Source organism: Lissotriton helveticus, chromosome 5_1 (genome assembly GCF_964261635.1).
Source record: "Lissotriton helveticus chromosome 5_1, aLisHel1.1, whole genome shotgun sequence".
Classification (NCBI taxonomy): domain Eukaryota; kingdom Metazoa; phylum Chordata; class Amphibia; order Caudata; family Salamandridae; genus Lissotriton; species Lissotriton helveticus.
The window spans coordinates 270,921,039-270,939,984 of record NC_136065.1 but is presented as its reverse complement, the minus strand read 5'-3'; the positions used below and the strand labels follow the sequence as shown (position 1 = coordinate 270,939,984).

The following is an 18,946-nucleotide window of genomic DNA, read 5'->3' as shown; positions in this document are numbered from 1 at the left end:
TCAATCAATCAATCAATCAATGCATTTGTATAGCGCACTACTCACCCGGATGGTCTCAAGGCGCTGGGGGGAGGGGGTCCGCTACTGCTCGAACAGCCAGGTCTTGAGCTGCTTCCTGAAGGCGAGGTGGTCCTGGGTCAGGCGGAGGTGGGTCGGAAGGGAGTTCCAAGTCTTGGCGGCCAGGTAGGAGAAGGACCTTCCTCCTGTGGTGGCTCTTCGGATGCGGGGGACGGCGGCGAGGGCGTGGCTGGTCGATCGAAGCTGGCGTTTGGGAGCGTAGAAGTTGAGGCGGCTGTTGAGGTATCCTGGTCCTTGGTTGTGTAGGGCTTTGTGTGCGTGGGTGAGGAGCCGGAAGGTGATTCTCTTGTTGACCGGGAGCCAGTGCAGGTCTCTCAGGTGTCCGGAGATGTGGCTGCGGCGGGGGATGTCCAGGATGAGTCGTGCTGAGGTGTTCTGGATCCGCTGGAGTCTCTTCTGGAGTTTGGCGGTGGTTCCGGCGTAGAGGGAGTTGCCGTAGTCCAGACGGCTGGTGACGAGGGCCTGGGTGACCGTCTTCCTGGTCTCGGTGGGGATCCATCGGAAGATCTTGCGTAGCATGCGCAGGATGTTGAAGCACGACGAGGAGACGGCGTTGACTTGTCTGGTCATGGAGAGGGAGGAGTCCAGGATGAAGCCCAGGTTGCGTGCGTGGTCAGTTGGTTTGGGTGCGCTGCCCAGGGCGGGGGGCCACCAGGAGTCGTCCCAGGCGGAGGGTGAGGATCCCAGGATGAGGACTTCCGTCTTGTCCGAGTTCAGTTTCAGGCGGCTGTTCGACATCCATTTGGCTACGTCTGTCAGGCCTTCGTGCAGGTTGGCTCTGGCGGTGGCGGGGTCGTTAGTGAGGGAGAGGATCAGCTGGGTGTCGTCCGCGTAGGAGATGATGTTCAGGTTGTGCTGGCGTGCGATGGCTGCGAGGGGGCTCATGTAGACGTTGAAGAGTGTTGGGCTGAGCGAGGAGCCTTGAGGAACGCCGCAGATGACTTCAGTGGCCTCTGATCTGAACGGGGGGAGGCGGACTCTCTGTGTCCTTCCGGCGAGGAAGGAGGTGATCCACTCCAGTGCCTTTTCCTGGATTCCGACGTTGCTGAGGCGCTGTACTAGGGTACGGTGGCAGACAGTGTCGAAGGCCGCGGAGAGGTCCAGGAGGATGAGGGCCGCTGTTTCTCCGTTGTCGAGCAGGGCTCGGATGTCATCTGCGGCTGCGATCAGGGCGGTCTCGGTGCTGTGGTTGGCCCGGAAGCCAGACTGCAAAAGGTCGAGGGAGCCGTTCGTCTCGAGGAAGGCGGCCAGTTGCTTGTTGACGGTCTTCTCGATGACTTTGGCCGGGTACGGGAGCAGCGAGATGGGGCGGTAGTTCTTGAGGTCGGTGGGGTCTGCTGATGGTTTCTTGAGTAGCGCGCTGAGTTCGGCGTGCTTCCAGCTCTCCGGGAAGGTGGCGATGTCGAAGGAGGTGTTGATGATGTCCCGCAGGTGGGGTGCGATGACTGCGTCGGCCTTGTTGAAGACGTGGTGAGGGCAGGGGTCTGTCGGAGAGCCGGAGTGGATGGAGTTCATCGTGCGGATGGTGTCTTCGGTGCTGATCGGGGTCCAGGCGCGGAGGGTGGTGGTGGGGGGCGGTGGTTCGGTCGTGGCGTGCGTTGGTTGAGTGCTGAAGCTGTTGTGTATGTCCGCGAACTTGTTGTGGAAGTAGGAGGCGAGGGAGTTGCAGAGGTCTTGCGAAGGGGTGATGTCGTTGTTTCCGGCGTTGGGGTTGGAGAGCTCTTTCACGATGTTGAAGAGTTCCTTGCTGTTTTGTGCGTTGTTGTCCAGTCGTTCCTTGAATGCGCTGGGATGCCTGGCTTCACCTTAGGGGCGCCCTGGAGGGGGCATCTCATAGGGAAAGCCAGGATGGGTTCCACAGCGGTATACAGCGCCAGGATGCCCCGAGATGGGGCGGCAGTGCGCTTTACAAGTATACACACATTTAGAGGATGTAGACACCCCAGGCAAAGATCTTATAGGTTCTTACCCGTCACTCCTCTGTAATGCCTGTAAATCTAGTATTTAGGTGACACCCCTAGACCCTGAAATCAGATTCCTGACGACCCACGAACACCTGAGACCGAAGCAAGGAAAAATGACCAGTGACTGACTTGGCACCAGCCCTGCCGGCCTGTCTGCTGCCTCAACCTCAAAATCACATACTGGAGCCACCTCTGTACCCGATGCCTACAGCCCGAGTCCAAGTAGCCCAAAGGTCCTGCAAAGGTTCCCCAGTGATTCTGAGCAAGAGTCCATCATGGGTTGACATCAATGCCTGTAGCCTCTGTGTGACAACACCCCGCAAACTGCCTGAGTAGCCGTTTCCAATGCAAAAGGACACCTGTGCACCCAAAGTCCCTGGGCCTTGGAGAGCTTGACCAACGGTGTCCCTATGTCCCCTAGAATCAAAACTTACCTGAGCAGCTGTGGGTTTTCTTCATCCAGCCTCCTGGCTAGAGCCTGCAGCCTTTCTTCAAAACCGATCTCCACCAATGATTTGCATTAGGCACCAAAGTCTGTGTTGGCACTCTGCAGCTGGCCGACCCTTTGCTGCTGAGGGTGTAGGTTTGGTGCAGCATTGGTCCCCGTGCTTAACCTAATCTCTGGAGATTGAACCCTGACACCGCTTTAGTTACCCGTGAATAGTGCATTTTCGATCACCCCCAGTCTCTATTGGTTAACATAAGGAACCCGACTCCCAATGTGACCTCTGCACCTGGCCGCCCCTGTGCTGCTGGTGGTGCAGTTTTGTTGCTAACTTGGGTCTTGCCTGGTGTTGACCACAGACCCTGAAGACTGGATTTGTAAGTCGTGTACTTACCTTCAAAACTGTATTTTTGTTTTCCTCCCATAGGTAAATATTGCTGAACTGAAAAATTGCACTAAGTGTCCACTTTTTAAAGTGAAGAGTATGATTACTGAAAATTGGCCTTACCGTTGAACGCACATCTTGGTCTTAAAATACATCTAGAAAGAAGTATATTTTTTTAATAAAATTTGTGTCTATCTCCTTTGTGAGTAAAGTGTCGATTATTGGTTACTGTGAGTATAACAAATTCCTTACGCTCCTCTGTTTTAGGTATACTGCTGCTCGACCTCACTACAACAAATAGAGCACTTTGGGTTTACAATGAGCTCAGTACATTTCTGGGGCAATATCTGAACTCTTTAAACAATATAACCAATTACTCGTATATCACATAAAGAAACTGCTTCCTACATTTACTCAGACAAAATAAGCCTTAAGCTCCTCTGTTTTAGGTCAACGGCTGCTCAACCACAATACAACAAATAGAGCACTTTGGGTTTACAATGAGCCCTGTACATTTCTGGGGGAATTTCTGAATTCTTTAACCAATATTACCAATTACTGGTATATCACATAAAGAACATGCTTCCTACATTCACTCAGACAAAATAAGCTTAAAAATATAGTGATATCTGGATAGTTGGTCCTGCGGAAGCACGGATACTCCCACAGTACCACAAATATAAAACACAGAGCACTGTGATTGCCGAGAGGGCTTTTTTTCTGTCGGCCCACTCAGTACAGTGGGACCGGTACCAGTCTAATGGAACCTAGCAATCTGGTTGGCTGGCCGCAACATCAAAAGAATTGATGCAGCTGTCATTTTAGGACTTATCCAGAATTTTTATAAGAAAATAAGAGATAAAGGGGCACTGAAGGAGTACCCTGACCAACTGGACATCTTTGAATGGGGCGCACTGAAGGAGTACCCTGACCAACTGGACATCTTTGAATGGGAGAGGGGGCAAAATATATATTTTTTTTGTGCTGCACATCCTGCGGAACGCAGCAAGGCCTTCCGGGAGGTCCAGTGGGAGTACCGTGCAACTGTGAAGCATGCACTTTCCTGTGGTACCTTGTAGTGACGCTTGTGCCGCTGCATTGAGAAAGTACCTCAGAGAAAAAAAATGAAATTTTGGGTAGGTGTGCAACCATGGGAGATTGGGCATTTGCCCTCCCTGAGCAAGATCAAAGGACGTACGTGACTGGTCGCTCACAGGAGGCTGGGAGCAGGGCCTGGCTGCAGACCAGGATCTCCTGCCAACCCCATGCCATGTACTGCCAAAGGAGGTGCGCAGTGGGGTGTTGACTGCCCGTGGGAGTTAGGTACAGGGCCTAGACACAGGCCAGGTTCTTAGCCCAAGCCCTTACTTTGCATGGCCAAAAGTTATGGTAAGTGAGGGAGAATGTTGATATGATTTAAATACCCTAGAAATTCATGGAAAAAACAAAGGTTAAAGTGAAGATATGGCTAGGTTTGGTTATATGATCTTTCTGTGCGTTTAAAAAAAAATAGAAAAAAACAAAGGTTAAAATTATCTTATATTTCGACTTTTTAACAATACAAAACTATGGTTTTAAAACCAAACAAAACACTGAAAATCATGAGTTCTAGCTTACTGAGCAAACTAGAACTTGCCACTTGCCATGCACTGCTTATGACATCACATATTACATCACTCATGACATGTTAAATAACATTGATGACAACATTGATGATATCCTAATTGACTTAACTGATGGCATTATTGATGACATCATAGAATAATTGTGACACCATCATATAGGGTTTTGGCCTCAAAATAATTCAACACACTACAAGTGTGGACATTTTTATTCATCTTAAAGGTATTAGCCACTTAAATACTCTGCAGGACTAGAAATTATAAGGGAAGAGGTTTATAGGTATACACTTGACACAGTAAAGACACTTATTTGCATGTCAAATGGACTACACTCAGTAGTTTAGTACAATACAGAAGCTCCTCACAATGACACAGTGGCATACAACATTACAGACATGGTTACAACACCAGTGAGAGACAAACCACCTCTATGCGGGAGACCCCTATATTTTACATTACTCAACAATCACCAATGTCTCAAAATCTTTAGTGAAGTTCTTGAAATAAACATCCACATTTTATAAATGACCTTGCAACATAGAATCTGTCTACAGCACTCCATTAGAACTATTATGGGGAAGTGCCGACACATCCACTGGTGGGTTATCTATTGTGAACAGACGGTTTGATCTTATTCAGCAATTGTTTTTTAAACCGGCCTTAGCTTTAAGCCTCAACCTACCCTCTGCCAAATTTGGTGTTATTCCAGTCAGCCATTTTTTCTGCACTGCTTCCCAAACTTTCCTATGGGAAGTAATATGAGTAATGGTACCCTGCCCCTTTTTCTTGGCCCCCGCTTTGTGGATCGGTGTGAAACTTTCTAGAAAGTAGCAGAGGTGGGTGATCCTTTTGTCCTAGAAAGCTTCTTGAAGATTTGTTCAAATGGTGCCAAAGTTATCAGCGAAGCTAAAAAAGCTCTTAATATGGAAACTCGGAACTTAATACTGACCACTTGCAACAGTATTTTTCATACCTTATCCAGCAAAAGAAATTCTACAATGTGGAGTTTCTAACAAGGACACAATATATATTGTAAAGTTGCTAGTACAAGTGTTGTATTTGTTATTTTCCCTTTTCATTAACCATAAGCGGACTAGAGTACTGCTTTAAATGTATGAGATTTTTGCATAAATTGCAGTATGTTGGACTTGCCCCTTTTTGCAGGGTCATCCCTGAACTTTTTGCCTTCCTCCTCTATTTTTTCTGACCTGTTGTTGGCTGTTTTATGACTCTGGGCACTTTACCACTGCTGATCAGTGCTAAAGTGCATATGCTCTCCCTATTGTATATTGATGTATGGATTAGTGATTTCATGATTGGCGGGTTTGGTTTACCTGTCAGACCCTAGTACAGTGCACCAGGAGTACATAGGGCTGGTAATCCAAATGCTGCTAGTGGGCTTGCAGCACTGGTTGTGCCACCCACAGAAGCAGCCTGTAAAAGTGTGTATAAGACCTGCCATTGCAGAGCCTGTGTGCAGTCTGGTACTTCCATGCCAACTGGGCAAGTGCGCCCACTTGCCAGTCCCTAAACATTACCTTTTCTTCATATCAGACACCCCTATGGTAGGCCCAAGGGCAGGATGCATTGTAAGTATAAGGGAGGACATGCCCTGGCGTGTGTGGCATGTCCCAATAGTGAATTACAGCCATTTTAATTTTTTCACCATTGCAAGGCTATTTGTTCTCCATAGGCCAGAATGGGCAGTTAGATTAATACATTTTATAATCCTAACTGACTCAGGGAACATGGTGGAAATTCGAGTTTAGTATGCCTGAACTCAGAATGATAAAATGCATATTTTAGTGAAGTTGGTTTTAACATTCTGTCATTGAAAATACCACTGTCAGAAAGTAGGTATTTTCTTGTCTAACTATCCAGGCATGCCTCTGCTAGGTTGTGTATTCCTTGTCTGGAGTTTGAGTGACATTGGGGAATTCCATGAGACAGAGTGAGTCCGCCCAGTGATGAATAGAGAGATCTGCATCTAGATGGGAGGGAGTTGTTGCACCTGGGACCTGAATAGGACTGTGGCTGCCCCCCACAGTGCTGGCTCCACCCCCTGTGGTGCGTCTGATGTCTCAGCCCTGCAATATATGAAAGGAGAGAAGGAATCATGTCAACAGAGTGCTCCAGGGCTGTGCCTTTCCTCCATAATGCTGGCTCCACCTCCTGTGGGGTGTCTGATGTTTCTGCCCTGCACTGTGAAAGGAAAGAAGGAGTCATGTAAACAGAGTGTTCCAGAACTGGTTTGGACTAGGCAAAGGCCCCTCTGCCCTCAGAGGACAAAGGATTTTGGGGTATAAATATTGGGACCCTGACCCCAAGAAATTAGATCACTTTTGGACAAACAAGAAGAAACCTTTGCTGAGGAGTGGAACCAGAGGAAACTGAGGAGAGACTATCCCTAAGCTGAAGTGCTGCTTGGGGGATTGGCCTGAAATGGTTGACTGACTGCCAAAGAGAGGAGAAAGGGACTTTGTGTACTTTCATCTACTTGTAATCATCTCCAAGGGCTTGGAACAGAGCTTGCCTCCTGCTGAAGTCTCAGGAACAACAGACTTCAACCCCCAGCTCCCCAGAGTTCCTTGGGAAGTGCCTGCTGCTGTTTTGGGCCTTCTGAGGGACTGCGTGTCGCAAAGAGCTGGAAGAGTGACTCGTGAGGAAGAAGCGTGTCGCCGTCGCAGCTGCCGTCGCATCGTGGATGTCTGTCGCTGCTGTAGCTGTCGTATTGCACCGCATCGAGAGAAGCGTCTTGTAACGAAGAGGAAGTGTGTCGCTGCCACTGCCGTCGCATCTTGGATGTCGCCGTTGTAGCTGTCGTATTGCACCGCATGGAGAGAAGCGTATCGCAACGAAGAGGAAGCGCGTCGCAGTCGCTGCTGCCGTCGCATCTTGGATGTCGCCGCTTTAGCTGTCGTATTACACCGTATCAAGAAAAGCGCCTTGCATCCACGGAGAAGCGTGCCGCCGTCTGAGCTGCTGCCGTCACATCTTGAATGTCGCCGCTGTAGTTGTCGCATTGTGCAGAAGCATCTCACAACGTCGGAGAAGAGTGTCGCAGCCAAAGCTATTGCCGTCTCATCGCAAAACAAGTGTCGCCGCTGCAGCCGATGCATCAAATCGAGACTTCTCGCATCATCGGAGAAGCGTGCCGCATCTGGAAGATCTTCACGTCTTTATTTCTTTGCACCGGAACTTTGCCGCATTTCCATCGCTGCAACACTTTTGTTGTGGAAGCGCAACGCATCGAAAGGTACATTGACTCAAAGCGTTGCATTTTAAGCATTGAACAGAATTAAGTTAAAACTACCATTTTAAGTACAGTATTGTGGATTTTTGCAGTTTATGGTCTTGTGTTAAATCTATATAAAGAATACTTATTTTTGATATAAAACCTGTGTGGTGTCCATCTGTAGTGTTGTCACTTGATTACTGTATGTGGTCACAAATGATTTACACACTGCCTCGGAGATAAGCCTGTCTGCTCGCGCCAAGCTACCAAGGGGGTGAGCAGGGGTTATTTTAGGAGTGCACCTCCTTACCCTGACTAGAGGCAAGGGTCCCTATTTGTCACAAGTACCTACCTGTGCCAACTAGAGACCCCCAAATCTAACGAAGTGCATACATTGGCAGAGTCTAGATTATTTATTTTAGCTTTTTCCAGTTTTCCAGAGTCATGTATTTTGACATATGACAAGGAAGCAAAATGTTGCACAAGGAGATAGATTTTCTAAAGATAGCTTGATGTTTTGGCCTAACCCATTTTTAGGTCTGGCATTCGCCAAGAGCTTATGATTTTACTAAATTATATGTATAATATGCTTACTTAAAGGGTCTTTCAGCCACCTCTCCTCATTCATTCCCTCTTTCACCCACTGCATACAGCATGGGGTAGCGGGTCAGCCTACTTTAGTCACCAGCTAAATTCAGTTAGAATGGCCACATTTAGCTCTTTCACAAGGAGCACATCCACATACAAGGCAGTTCCCTCCAGTATCAGTATCCGTGTTTTTTGTTTTAATTTTATTATTACATTATTGTTGCCTTTGTTTGTAGAGCCTAATGTGATAGCAGGATGCTTTCTACCAGATGTGCGCACAAAGCACATTCTAGGTTTATCAGTTCCTCTCTCCTGCCAATGCTGTTGTTATTTCCATTTGAAGTGGCTTTTGATTAGATGGCTGCTTTTTCATACCGTACCAGCAGCTCAAATGAACTCTGAATATAAGCTCTTGAGAGTGCTCGCTCATTGCAACTGCTTGTCTGTCATTCCTTCTTTCTTTCCTCATTCTTTCTCTCTTGCATTCTTCCCTCTTTCTTTCCTTTGTCATTCCTTCTTTCCTTTTTCTTTCCTTATTTCCTTTTTCTTTTATTCTATGCTTTCTTGCTTTCCTCTTTCTCTTTCCTTCTTTCTTTCTTGCCTTCCTCTTTTTCTTTCTTTTCTTCATTCTTGCTTCCTCTTTCTTTCCCTCCTCTTTCCTTCCCCTTTCTTTCTAGCCTTTTCTTTTTTTTTATTCCTTTCTTTCTTGCCTCCCCGGGTATCCTTCTACCCTCTTTCATTCTTTCTTTCCTTCTTTCTTTTTTTCTTGCCATGTTTCTCAAAGGCAAGAGGCTGGCATCTTGAAAAACAAACAATATTTGACAAGACAATGTCTCATGTCATATCTATATCTGGCTTCCGCTTACTCAAATATTTACTCAGATAATATTAGCATGCGCAAATTTGGTATTCCTGGAAAACGCTTGTTTATTGCTTACTTGGGAGGGGAAAGAGTTGTTTTCTAATGATTTCATTTGACTAAACAATTGACTATCTCTCAGGATGATGTTTGTTATTGTGAACCGTAAGCAGGAATTAAACACACAGGACTATGAGATTGCTTTATTTAATACAAAACTGAGAAAAGTGAAGAATATCAATTGTCCTCATATTACGTTAATCTTATAACGCCTAATCAATGAACATCTCATGATATTCTTGTATCATTTCAATACATTGTCCTTTATATGCAACACAATAGAATTGCTTGTACCCTAAATGCCTTAATTCTTCTTCTTGAATATCCGCCGGCGTCAGACTGGATCCAGACAATTCTTCAGCTATGCTCCCTTGTGATGGTATATGGTACAGTGTGGTTCCACGGTGGAGACTCAAATAAGTGCACTCCTACATGCAGGTACTTACTTCTTATATCTTGCTCCTTCCGTACCCTAAGGCATGGCGCATAGGACACATTTTCGGAGACAGCGTGCAGATAGATAACTTGAAACCTTTTTAGACAGTAAAGAGGCCACTCCACAGACCAGGTGGTAAAATAGTGAGGAATTTGTGGTCAGATAGAGTATTCACCAGAAAGAGTGTTACAGAACGAAGATAAGTGACTTCTTCTGATGGATACTTCTAACCCCAGATTTCCCCCACTCCCTTGAAGAAATACCATAGCAGTGCTTCCAAAAGCTGCAGGGTCTGGGGAGCAGACAGACCAAAACCTTGTGCAGAACTGACCAGGTAAAGTGATCTTCCTGCAGGACCGGACTGTCAAGGTATGTTTCGTTAGGGTTTCAACTGATGCCCATGAGACAGCCTGGCAGATGTCTAGATGCCCTTCTCGCCAAAGCCATTTGAGGGGCCCTGGTGGAATGATACTGCTGAACTGCAAAAGGCTGCTTCTAGGGCAGTGCCTAGCAGAATTTAATACACAGAACTATCAATCTCGAGAGGGTCCTCTTCTGAACTACCACACCTTTGTTTGCCCCCGAGAAACTGATAAACAGCTGATCATCTACATGATGGTTTTTTTCTGTGGCTGATGTAAAACCTCAGGGCCAAACCAGGCACAAGGCAATAAAGCCTGTCTTACTTTCTTTTTTGAGGGACCAAAACCTTAAGTAGGAAGGACACTCTAGTCCTCAGCACGAGAATGTCCAGAAAGGAGGAGTTGCACAACAGACTGCATGAAAGTGCCTGCACTTCATTTAGATGGTGTGCTGTTATAAAAGCATAAGGAGGGCAGTCTTCAGTATTAAGAACCTTATAGCACAGCTGTGTATAGGCTAAATGGGCATCCACAAAAGAAATGTGAAGACGAAGTTAAGATTCTATTGGAGCATGGCAAACCGTTGAGGGGGAGAGTTAGACATGCGAGTCAAACATTTTACATAACGTATCACAACCGGCAACCTAAAGACAGTTGGTTAGGTAAACTCAGAAAGGCCGAAAGGGCTGACAAACTTTCACTGTGAACCTAGCAAGGGCTTGCTGGGCTAATGAATGGACATCAGAAAGTCTAGCTTGCACACAATTTGTCCCAGAACCCATCCCTAGATAAACTTTGTGCAAGGGTGTTTGGCAGTGAGGATTACATCCACCACCAAGGCCGTTAAGTCAATTGCATTCTGCTGCAGCTGCTCAATCACCACACATGGATATGTAGGTTGTAGAGACTGTGATGCAGGCCACAGCCCTGTTGTTGACACAGGAGTTCCTCCCGAAGCAGAGCCTAATTGGAGGGGCGATAAGAATGACTGGGGCCCAATCTTTCTTAATTTTCAGCAGAACTCCAGGCAGGACAGATATCAGTGGAAAGGTGTACAGAAGTCCTACTCTGCATTCCTGCCAGACTACAACTGCTAACAAGTGTTATGGAGGCAACATCAGCACGTAGAATTGTTGACACTGTGTGTTCTTGTTGGTGGGAAATAGATTCAGCCAGGGTGTTACCCAATGCTTGAATACACCCTACACCACTTAGGGATCAAGATGACACTCGAGATTCAACAAATTATACCTGCTTAGTTTGTCTGCTCTGGCATTCAAAGACCCTTTCAGGTGGCTGGTGACCAGGAAGATGTTTTGCCCATGCTGCCACCTCCAGACGAGCAGCACCCACTGTCACAAGATCCAGGACTCCACTCCACGCTGCTTGTTGTACTACCACAAGTAGTTGAGGTGTCTGTAAGGGCCTGTACCAGCTTCCCATTTGATGGATGGCAAGTAGGCTATTAGAGCCAGACAAATCGCCCAAAAATCCAGAAGCTTAACATGGGGCCAGGTCCCCACCGGACACAGACACTGGTCACATCTGCAAGCGAGCCCCTTGGAACAGCCTCTGAATTTCATGTACTGGTGCGGAAATTGCTTGGCTGGTGTAAACTGCCCAAGGATTGTGCCTTGACGCAACTATCTTTAAATCGCTGTAGCACTGAATCAGCCTTTTATCCAATAAGCTCTCGAGCTATCAAATATCATGTCTATTAAGAATGCTTGCAAGTCTCCCAAAAACCTGGTTGATGGCATCCAGGCGTGCCTCCTAAGTACAACACTGGTGCCAATAACTCTGTAAATTCAGGTTGTAGACTCCAGACCAGCTGAAGTATGTATCTGGCTGTGTCCCTCTCATACTGTATAGTTTGGGCTATGGATGCCCTTGGTACTCCGGAAAGGCCAGCAAAATACCCTCCCAGAAGATAAAAAGCATTAACAGATCAGAGTGTTAGACTTGCCAAAATAAACATTCTTTTTTTCAAAGCATTAGTTCTTTTCTAATCCGGAGGGTTGGTCGGAAAGGACTCAGGATTAACCTTGCTTGTCAAGGCTTGAATAATCAGGCTAGACAATGTAGGATGCCTGTTATATTGTATTGAGATGCTTCCAGATCATAACAATGCCGTGTTAGGAAGTCCTGATTTCTGGAGTCCTGTCTAAGTCTCTTAGCCATAGGTCAACTGACTGGCTTAGGCTATGTAGCCAAAAGGGCATAAGTAAGATGTTCGTTAAGTGGCAACAACTCAGTTCAGAAGAAATTTGGTCTGGTGGAAGAATCTTGATTCTCAACAGGGGGCATCTGCAACTCTGGTGCTTCAGCTGCCTTCTGCACCACCACTGCAAACAAGTCACTTTTTTCCGATGGCCAAGGTGGCAAGTTCAGCTCCACTTCAAGTGATGTATCTAACCCACTGGTTTCCATAAGTCCACATACAATGAATCCTCAGTATAAAGGGGGCAGGGGTGGTGGGGTGGCGGTTTGGAGAGTACCACATCCCCACCACGTCATCATCATCAGTGTCTTGAAGGTCATCAGCTGCCTCTTGCACTGGGTGTGAATCAAAACCAAACATTATGAGAATCTACTGCTAGTATGGTCATTGGGGGCAGACGTACTGGATAGGAACCGTGCTGTATAACCACTGGTTGTGCATCTGTGATTTTATAGCACAACACAAGCCTTGATCAGGCCGATATTGGGCCAGGGTCAGAAATTGCAACAATTGGCATTGGTGAAGTGGTGTTGGTACAAAAGGAACCAGTGTGGACATTGGCGCTGGAGTAGAAGTTAGTGCAAGAGATACTAAGGGACCGATAGAAACCCTACGGGGCAGATAAAGCAAAAGACACACAGATGATGGATGGAATGCAGAGCAAATCAAACATTCACCCCAGTCAAGAGATCTGGGTTAAATCCATCATTCTTTTGCTCACCATATCACCCAGGTTTAGACCCAGCCATATGCACATCAGTCTTGACCCAGTCTGAGGAGGTAGATAGCAGTGGGGAAACTCCTGACGGGAATCCCCTGCAGCTCCGTGGGGCCGGAGGGCATTCCAGAGGAAGTCGGAATCACACCAGAGATCTGCAGCTTGGCCTCTTTGAAGGCTGTTATTACTGCGGTGTCAACCGCAGGCCAGGAAGTTGCAACATTCAGGGACCAGGCTCAGACTGCGGAGACATCAGGGAGTGCGATATTTATCATGACACCCTTGTGCCTCTTTTGAAGTTGGTACTTTCGGACAGAATGGGATGGAGTCCCGCTTGGCCTTCTTGCCAATGATTTGGACTTGTCAGAAGACTTTAAGCTAGAAGTGGATTTTTCATGGGCCTAGCATCAAGACCATGACCAGGCCTGCAGCTTGGAGTGGAAGTGGAACCTAGGCTTTGACTGTGACCTATTCTTGTGCATGACAGTGAAAAGTTTCACCTCTCAGTTACAGATCGCCTTCGGATCAAAGAAAGCTCACTAGTCACATAACACAGAGCCCTGCCCAGAGCACAAGCATCATAGACAAACCTTGTGCTAGTCAGTGACCAATATGAGTTCCGCCCAGTCAGGGAACCGTTTGAATCCTATTGTCTTGGATGAAGACTTCTTTCCCTAGTTCAAAAATGCAAAACGTTTTGGTGTTATCTCTCAGGAATTCTCCTTTAGAGAGACTCGCAGAGACAAGCATTGGAAATGCAATAGGTCTCGCAATAACGCGAGTCTGAACTATTAGCATTGTAAATGATAATGCCCTTTATTTTTGCGTTCTGGTTTTTGGAACATAAATAAAAGGCTTTGTCATTTACAGGGCCTATAGCTTAAATTTGCGTTAAAACGAGACCTATTGCATTGCAATGGTGGTGGTGCTGCTGAGTTTTCTCTGAATCTGCACTCTGAATCTGCACCCACAATCTGCACCCACAATCTGCACCCACAATCTGCACCCACAATCTGCACTCACAATGTGTGAGTGGCGTTGCGTGTGTGAGTGGCGTTGCGTGTGTGAGTGGCGTTGCGTGGATGGTTGGATTTGCGTGTGTGAGTGGCGTTGCGTGGATGGTTGGATTTGCGTGTGTGAGTGGCGTTGCGTGTGTGAGTGGCGTTGCGTGTGTGAGTGGCGTTGCGTGTGTGAGTGGCGTTGCGTGTGTGAGTGGCGTTGCGTGTGTGAGTGGCGTTGCGTGTGTGAGTGGCGTTGCGTGTGTGAGTGGCGTTGCGTGTGTTAGTGGCGTTGCGTGTGTGAGTGGCGTTGCGTGTGTGAGTGGCGTTGCATGTGTGAGTGGCGTTGCATGTGTGAGTGGCGTTGCATGTGTGAGTGGCGTTGCATGTGTGAGTGGCGTTGCGTGTGTGAGTGGCGTTGCGTGTGTTAGTGGCGTTGCATGTGTGAGTGGCGTTGCGTGTGTGAGTGGCGTTGCGTGGATGATAGTGGGCTTGCGTGGGTGTGAGTGGCGTTGCGTGTCTGTAAGTGTTGCTGTGTGGGTGAAAGTGGCACAGAGCCTTTGATGTGGCCTGGCGCAGGAGAAATGCTGCTGCTGCTAATTAAATACAAGAGTGGCCGGGAAGCGGCCGGGAAACACAAGTACGGCCGGCCACATAATTAGGGGAGGAGAAGCCGCACAGCACACGCTGGGAGAAGCCCTTTGATGTGCTGTGCGGCCGCGATGCGCGCTCTGTGCTGGGGGAGGGCCATTAGCCTGAACTCGCGGCAAGATCAAACGAAGGGTGGGAGGGACATTGAGGAACAGATGGCCATGAAAGTGTATGGGCCAAAAGCGCGTGCCTGTGGCACTCGAAGAAAACGCCATGAAAAAAAGCGGTGGTTTCACAATCAGTTCGAGCACTTGAATTCTCGCCATTTCCCATTCCTTCGGAATGGTAAAGGCGAGACCTAAAAAAGCATAGAGGTCTGTTGATGTATCCACAAAACACTTGTGTCTTAAGTCTGACCCTGGAGGGAACACCCAAGTAGGTTAAGTTTCTCCGTGAAATGCTTATGGTCAATATTTTAACTTTTATCTATTTGTCTGTCTATCTTTCTCTCTCTCTCGGTCTTTGCTTGTACTGCTAGGTCGAGGCTGGCTGAAAAGACATTGTGCTGTAGTTACCCATTATTCATTGTCTCCATAAAAGATTAGTCTTGATGGACACTATGGTCCCTCTTAAGTTTTTTCCACTGATGCTGTAGGACACTTGGCTTTTCAACCCCACTTCCTTGCGACCAATCTTCCTATTTTAGACAGTGGTTATGAATATTAGTCAAGATTCCATGAAGAAAATTGTCAAAGTTAATAACTAATAACAACATAGGCCTGAATAAAGAGATTGCATATATTATGTGTTTGTCTCACAGAGCTGATAAGAAACTTAGGCTAACTGGCAATGCAATTTATTATGGAATTTCCAAACAGTTTACGGTCCAAGGCAACAGTTTTTCCCCTCACTGTTTAAAGAGAGGGTTGAAAAAAAAGAAAAAAGAAGCATATTTCTTCTTTTAATTCAAGCACAGCAAATAAATCAAAAGTAAAGTCTAACAGGCATTTTCTACTTATATTGTGAGAAGAGTTTTCGCTCTCTTAAGTGTTCTGAGATAAATCACCAAATCAGATACATTTAACACTTATGAATTTAAGGAAAATGGAAACAGAGGTTTACAATTAAGTAACCTTACAACTTTTATTTAGCAAGTCAGACAAAAACAAAATATTTGTAGACTTACTTTGTGTTTTACATTAGTCATTCCTTTTGAAACCACAGGTACGTTATCCTCAATTACTTGGTGGTTCTCTTTTGAAGTGTGCACTTGTGGAATATGATCCCCTTCACCAGCAGGCTGAATTTGATTATCTTCCACATCGAATGGTTTTACTTGTGATTTTCTATGTACAAATTGGTGATCTGGAGAAAAACTTTTGATTTCATTGAAAGAGGTCTGCAATCCGATTTCTTGTGTTAGTATATTATCCTCATTCTTTAAATGGTTAAGTTCATTTCTTAATTGCTTAATCGTATTTTTAAGATCTTCAATGATATTTTTTCCTCCTTCATCAGTACTGGTGTGTATGTCAGAATGATTATCCAGCAAGCAAGTTTCTTCCAACCTGTGTTTTATTAAAAAGGTTAGATTTCTATTGACAGAAAAATAAAAACTATTTATTCCAAGAGTATCACATATGAATGCCTAACAAGTTAAGAGATGACGTGTATACACAATCGTAAATTACAGTGATTAGTGTCGCTATCTTTAAAAAATATTCCAAGATGAGAACATTTTTACAAAGCTACTGTGATGAGAACACATTATCTGTAGCCCAGAACATTTGGATAACTGGAGCAAGCTAATCAAACTGAAAGTCTACTGCCCCTCTTACAGACAGTACTTCCAATATCAGACATAGCACATTTAATAAAGTGTGATAAAATACTTTTGAATTAAAAAGAAAACATAAAATAACATAGTTAGAAAAAAATGACAGCTTGAAAAATCCAGAATGGAATGAATGCCACTTATCGCTTACTATTTTAATCCTCATGATTTAACAAACTCATCCACCCAAAAAATTCTGAGTAAAAACAACAAGCACTAGAAAAGCCAAATGGTCTTGGTTTTAAAAAGGCTGAACCACTGTATTTGCCAATGTGTTTGAGAGAGACAGTGGGGGCATTGAAATAAGGTGGCAGAGAGAGCAAAGAAACACATGAACTCATATGGAGTACAGACTGCTGAATAAAAACAAATGAGTCCACTAAGGTATGCTGTGGAAGGATACAAGTCAATAGATAAGAGTACAGACTGAAATGCCTCTGGGTGGGACAAATACAATAATAGGATGAAACCCATCAAATCAAGAGTACACAAATGAGACAGACAACAAAACTAAACAATTATAAGCCAGGGCAGACCCAAAGCCCACTCTAAGGATGTTTGGGAGGTTGTACACTAGAAACAACAGGCTTGCCTAAAGACAACTAAAGCCGGTTGTAGCCGAGACCTAAGACGGAAAAAACACAGGTCTAGCCACCCTCAACCTTGAGACTTACAAACAGAAAATAAAGAGAGAAATGTTTAAAGGCTACTATAGAAACTAGATCAGACTGCACATAACAGAGGCCCTGCCTTTGTCACAGTCCTTCGTTCTTAAGGAGGAGCCTGTATCTAAGAAGTCAACAATGCTTGCCACAAATAACAACCTTTGGGCAGCATCTTTAGGTTGGTATAACTGTACTCCATCCATTCACACAATTAGCTGTTCATCTAAATTCTTGATGGAAGTTCACTTGTGCCAGTGTTTGCAGTCTTTTTATTGGTAAAGGGTTCTTTTCTCTGGGATTTATGCAAGATGAACCAAGAGTCAATGTTGATATATATTAATTCAAGAAAGTAACAAATCATACCTCAATTAGCTTAACTAAATTGTTTTTTGCTAGTTTTCGCAACTGACTCTTACTTTATCAAGCAGACTGCCAGGGAAGCATTTCTTAATACATAGCACAACAAAGCATGGAGAGTTCCATAACTCTACCTTCTGTCTTGCGTGCCACTGGCTTAGAAGGCCTGCTTTTCCCTGGCTGAGGAATAGGTTAATGTTAACCTCTTCGCACATAAGCCTTGTCGGAGCAAGAATACATGTAACAACAACTTATGGATCTAAAATACATTTTGGTCAGAATGCCTATGTGTTATTCTCATTACTTATTTTGAATATTGAGGAATTCGGTGGGTAGCCATGCAGAGCATATGTTAGGTTATTAAGACGGTGGGTGACGTATGCCTTGCTGGTCTCATGGAAAACCAGAAGGTTTGTAACACAGTCTACCACCAGCTAGGCTCACCAATACATTTTAACTTGGTTTTTTTTTTATTGCAAGGATTTATTTGCTCTACTCTGTTTAGCCTTATAGTGTCTGAGCTGGACTGTGAACCAGAAGATAAGAAGACAATTTGCTGTATTGTCCTATTGTTTGTTTATTGTCAGAGAAGACAATCTTTTATATTTTAAAAAATTACTAATTCTGATAGAAAGTAATTCCTAATTACTTCTTATCTTTAAAACAAGTCAGATTCTGTGTGCAAGCCTAAAAACCTTAATCACTTTAATATAGCTAACAATTTATAATTTATGGTGATATGTATGGACATATTCGTTTATTCATTGCAGGGGGACTTTTTATTTTTTTCAAGTGTTCTGAAAACTAAATTCATATCAACCCAAAGTTTGTTAAGATCACAGACTAGAAAAATGGCAACTAATCATATGTCACATGATACTTTTTTCGTCCACTGTGGCCCAGAGTAGTCCAAGACTGTTCAAGGTTAGTATGGGCTATACAGAAGTTGCATCAGAATTCAAGAATGTATCACAAACCGCAGTGCTCGTGGAATATCATCTTTTATTTTAATGGATGCTCTTCCTTCTGCATATTATTTACATTTTACAACTTTTCCCCAGCAATACCAAACACATATGGATGTAACTGTAAAAAAAACAGCATTTATGTTGAACTACTTATATTTCAAAGTCTACAGCAGATATATGTAAAGGAGATGAGGGCAGTCGCCTTGCAAAAATTCAAAGGTAATCTATTCAAAAAATAGTAGGCGTATTTCTCACCTTTATATTTGTTACAATGATGCATTCAAGTTGCTCCTTAAGAAGCAAAAACCCAACTGCACATTGATGGATTAATCACTGTTATGCCAATGGAACATACCGCCCCACCCTCCAGATTCTTATTTTAATTAGAGTAGCGGACCGCCAGAATAAATCATTCCTTGGTACCCTTAGCTTTATTTTAACCACCCACGATACATCTATAATCCTTACTGGCCCCACACCCGCACTTCATCTAAACGGCAGTTGGAAAAAGATCTCCGCTAAAGAGCCCCTCTTTGAGGTGTCGCCCGTTGGGTATTGCA

The 18,946-nt window shown here is 45.0% G+C and overlaps 1 protein-coding gene across 2 annotated transcripts in view; it reads right to left on the bottom strand.

Moving 5' to 3' along the window:
- CDK5RAP2 (CDK5 regulatory subunit associated protein 2) overlaps positions 1 to 18,946 on the bottom strand; it is an 841,564-nt gene that overhangs the window by 319,516 nt on the left and 503,102 nt on the right. For both annotated transcript variants that reach the window (XM_078642183.1, XM_078642184.1), the window contains one exon: positions 15,749 to 16,130. In XM_078642183.1, the coding sequence (XP_078498309.1) occupies positions 15,749 to 16,130 (382 nt within the window). The remainder of the gene's footprint in view (positions 1 to 15,748; positions 16,131 to 18,946) is intronic.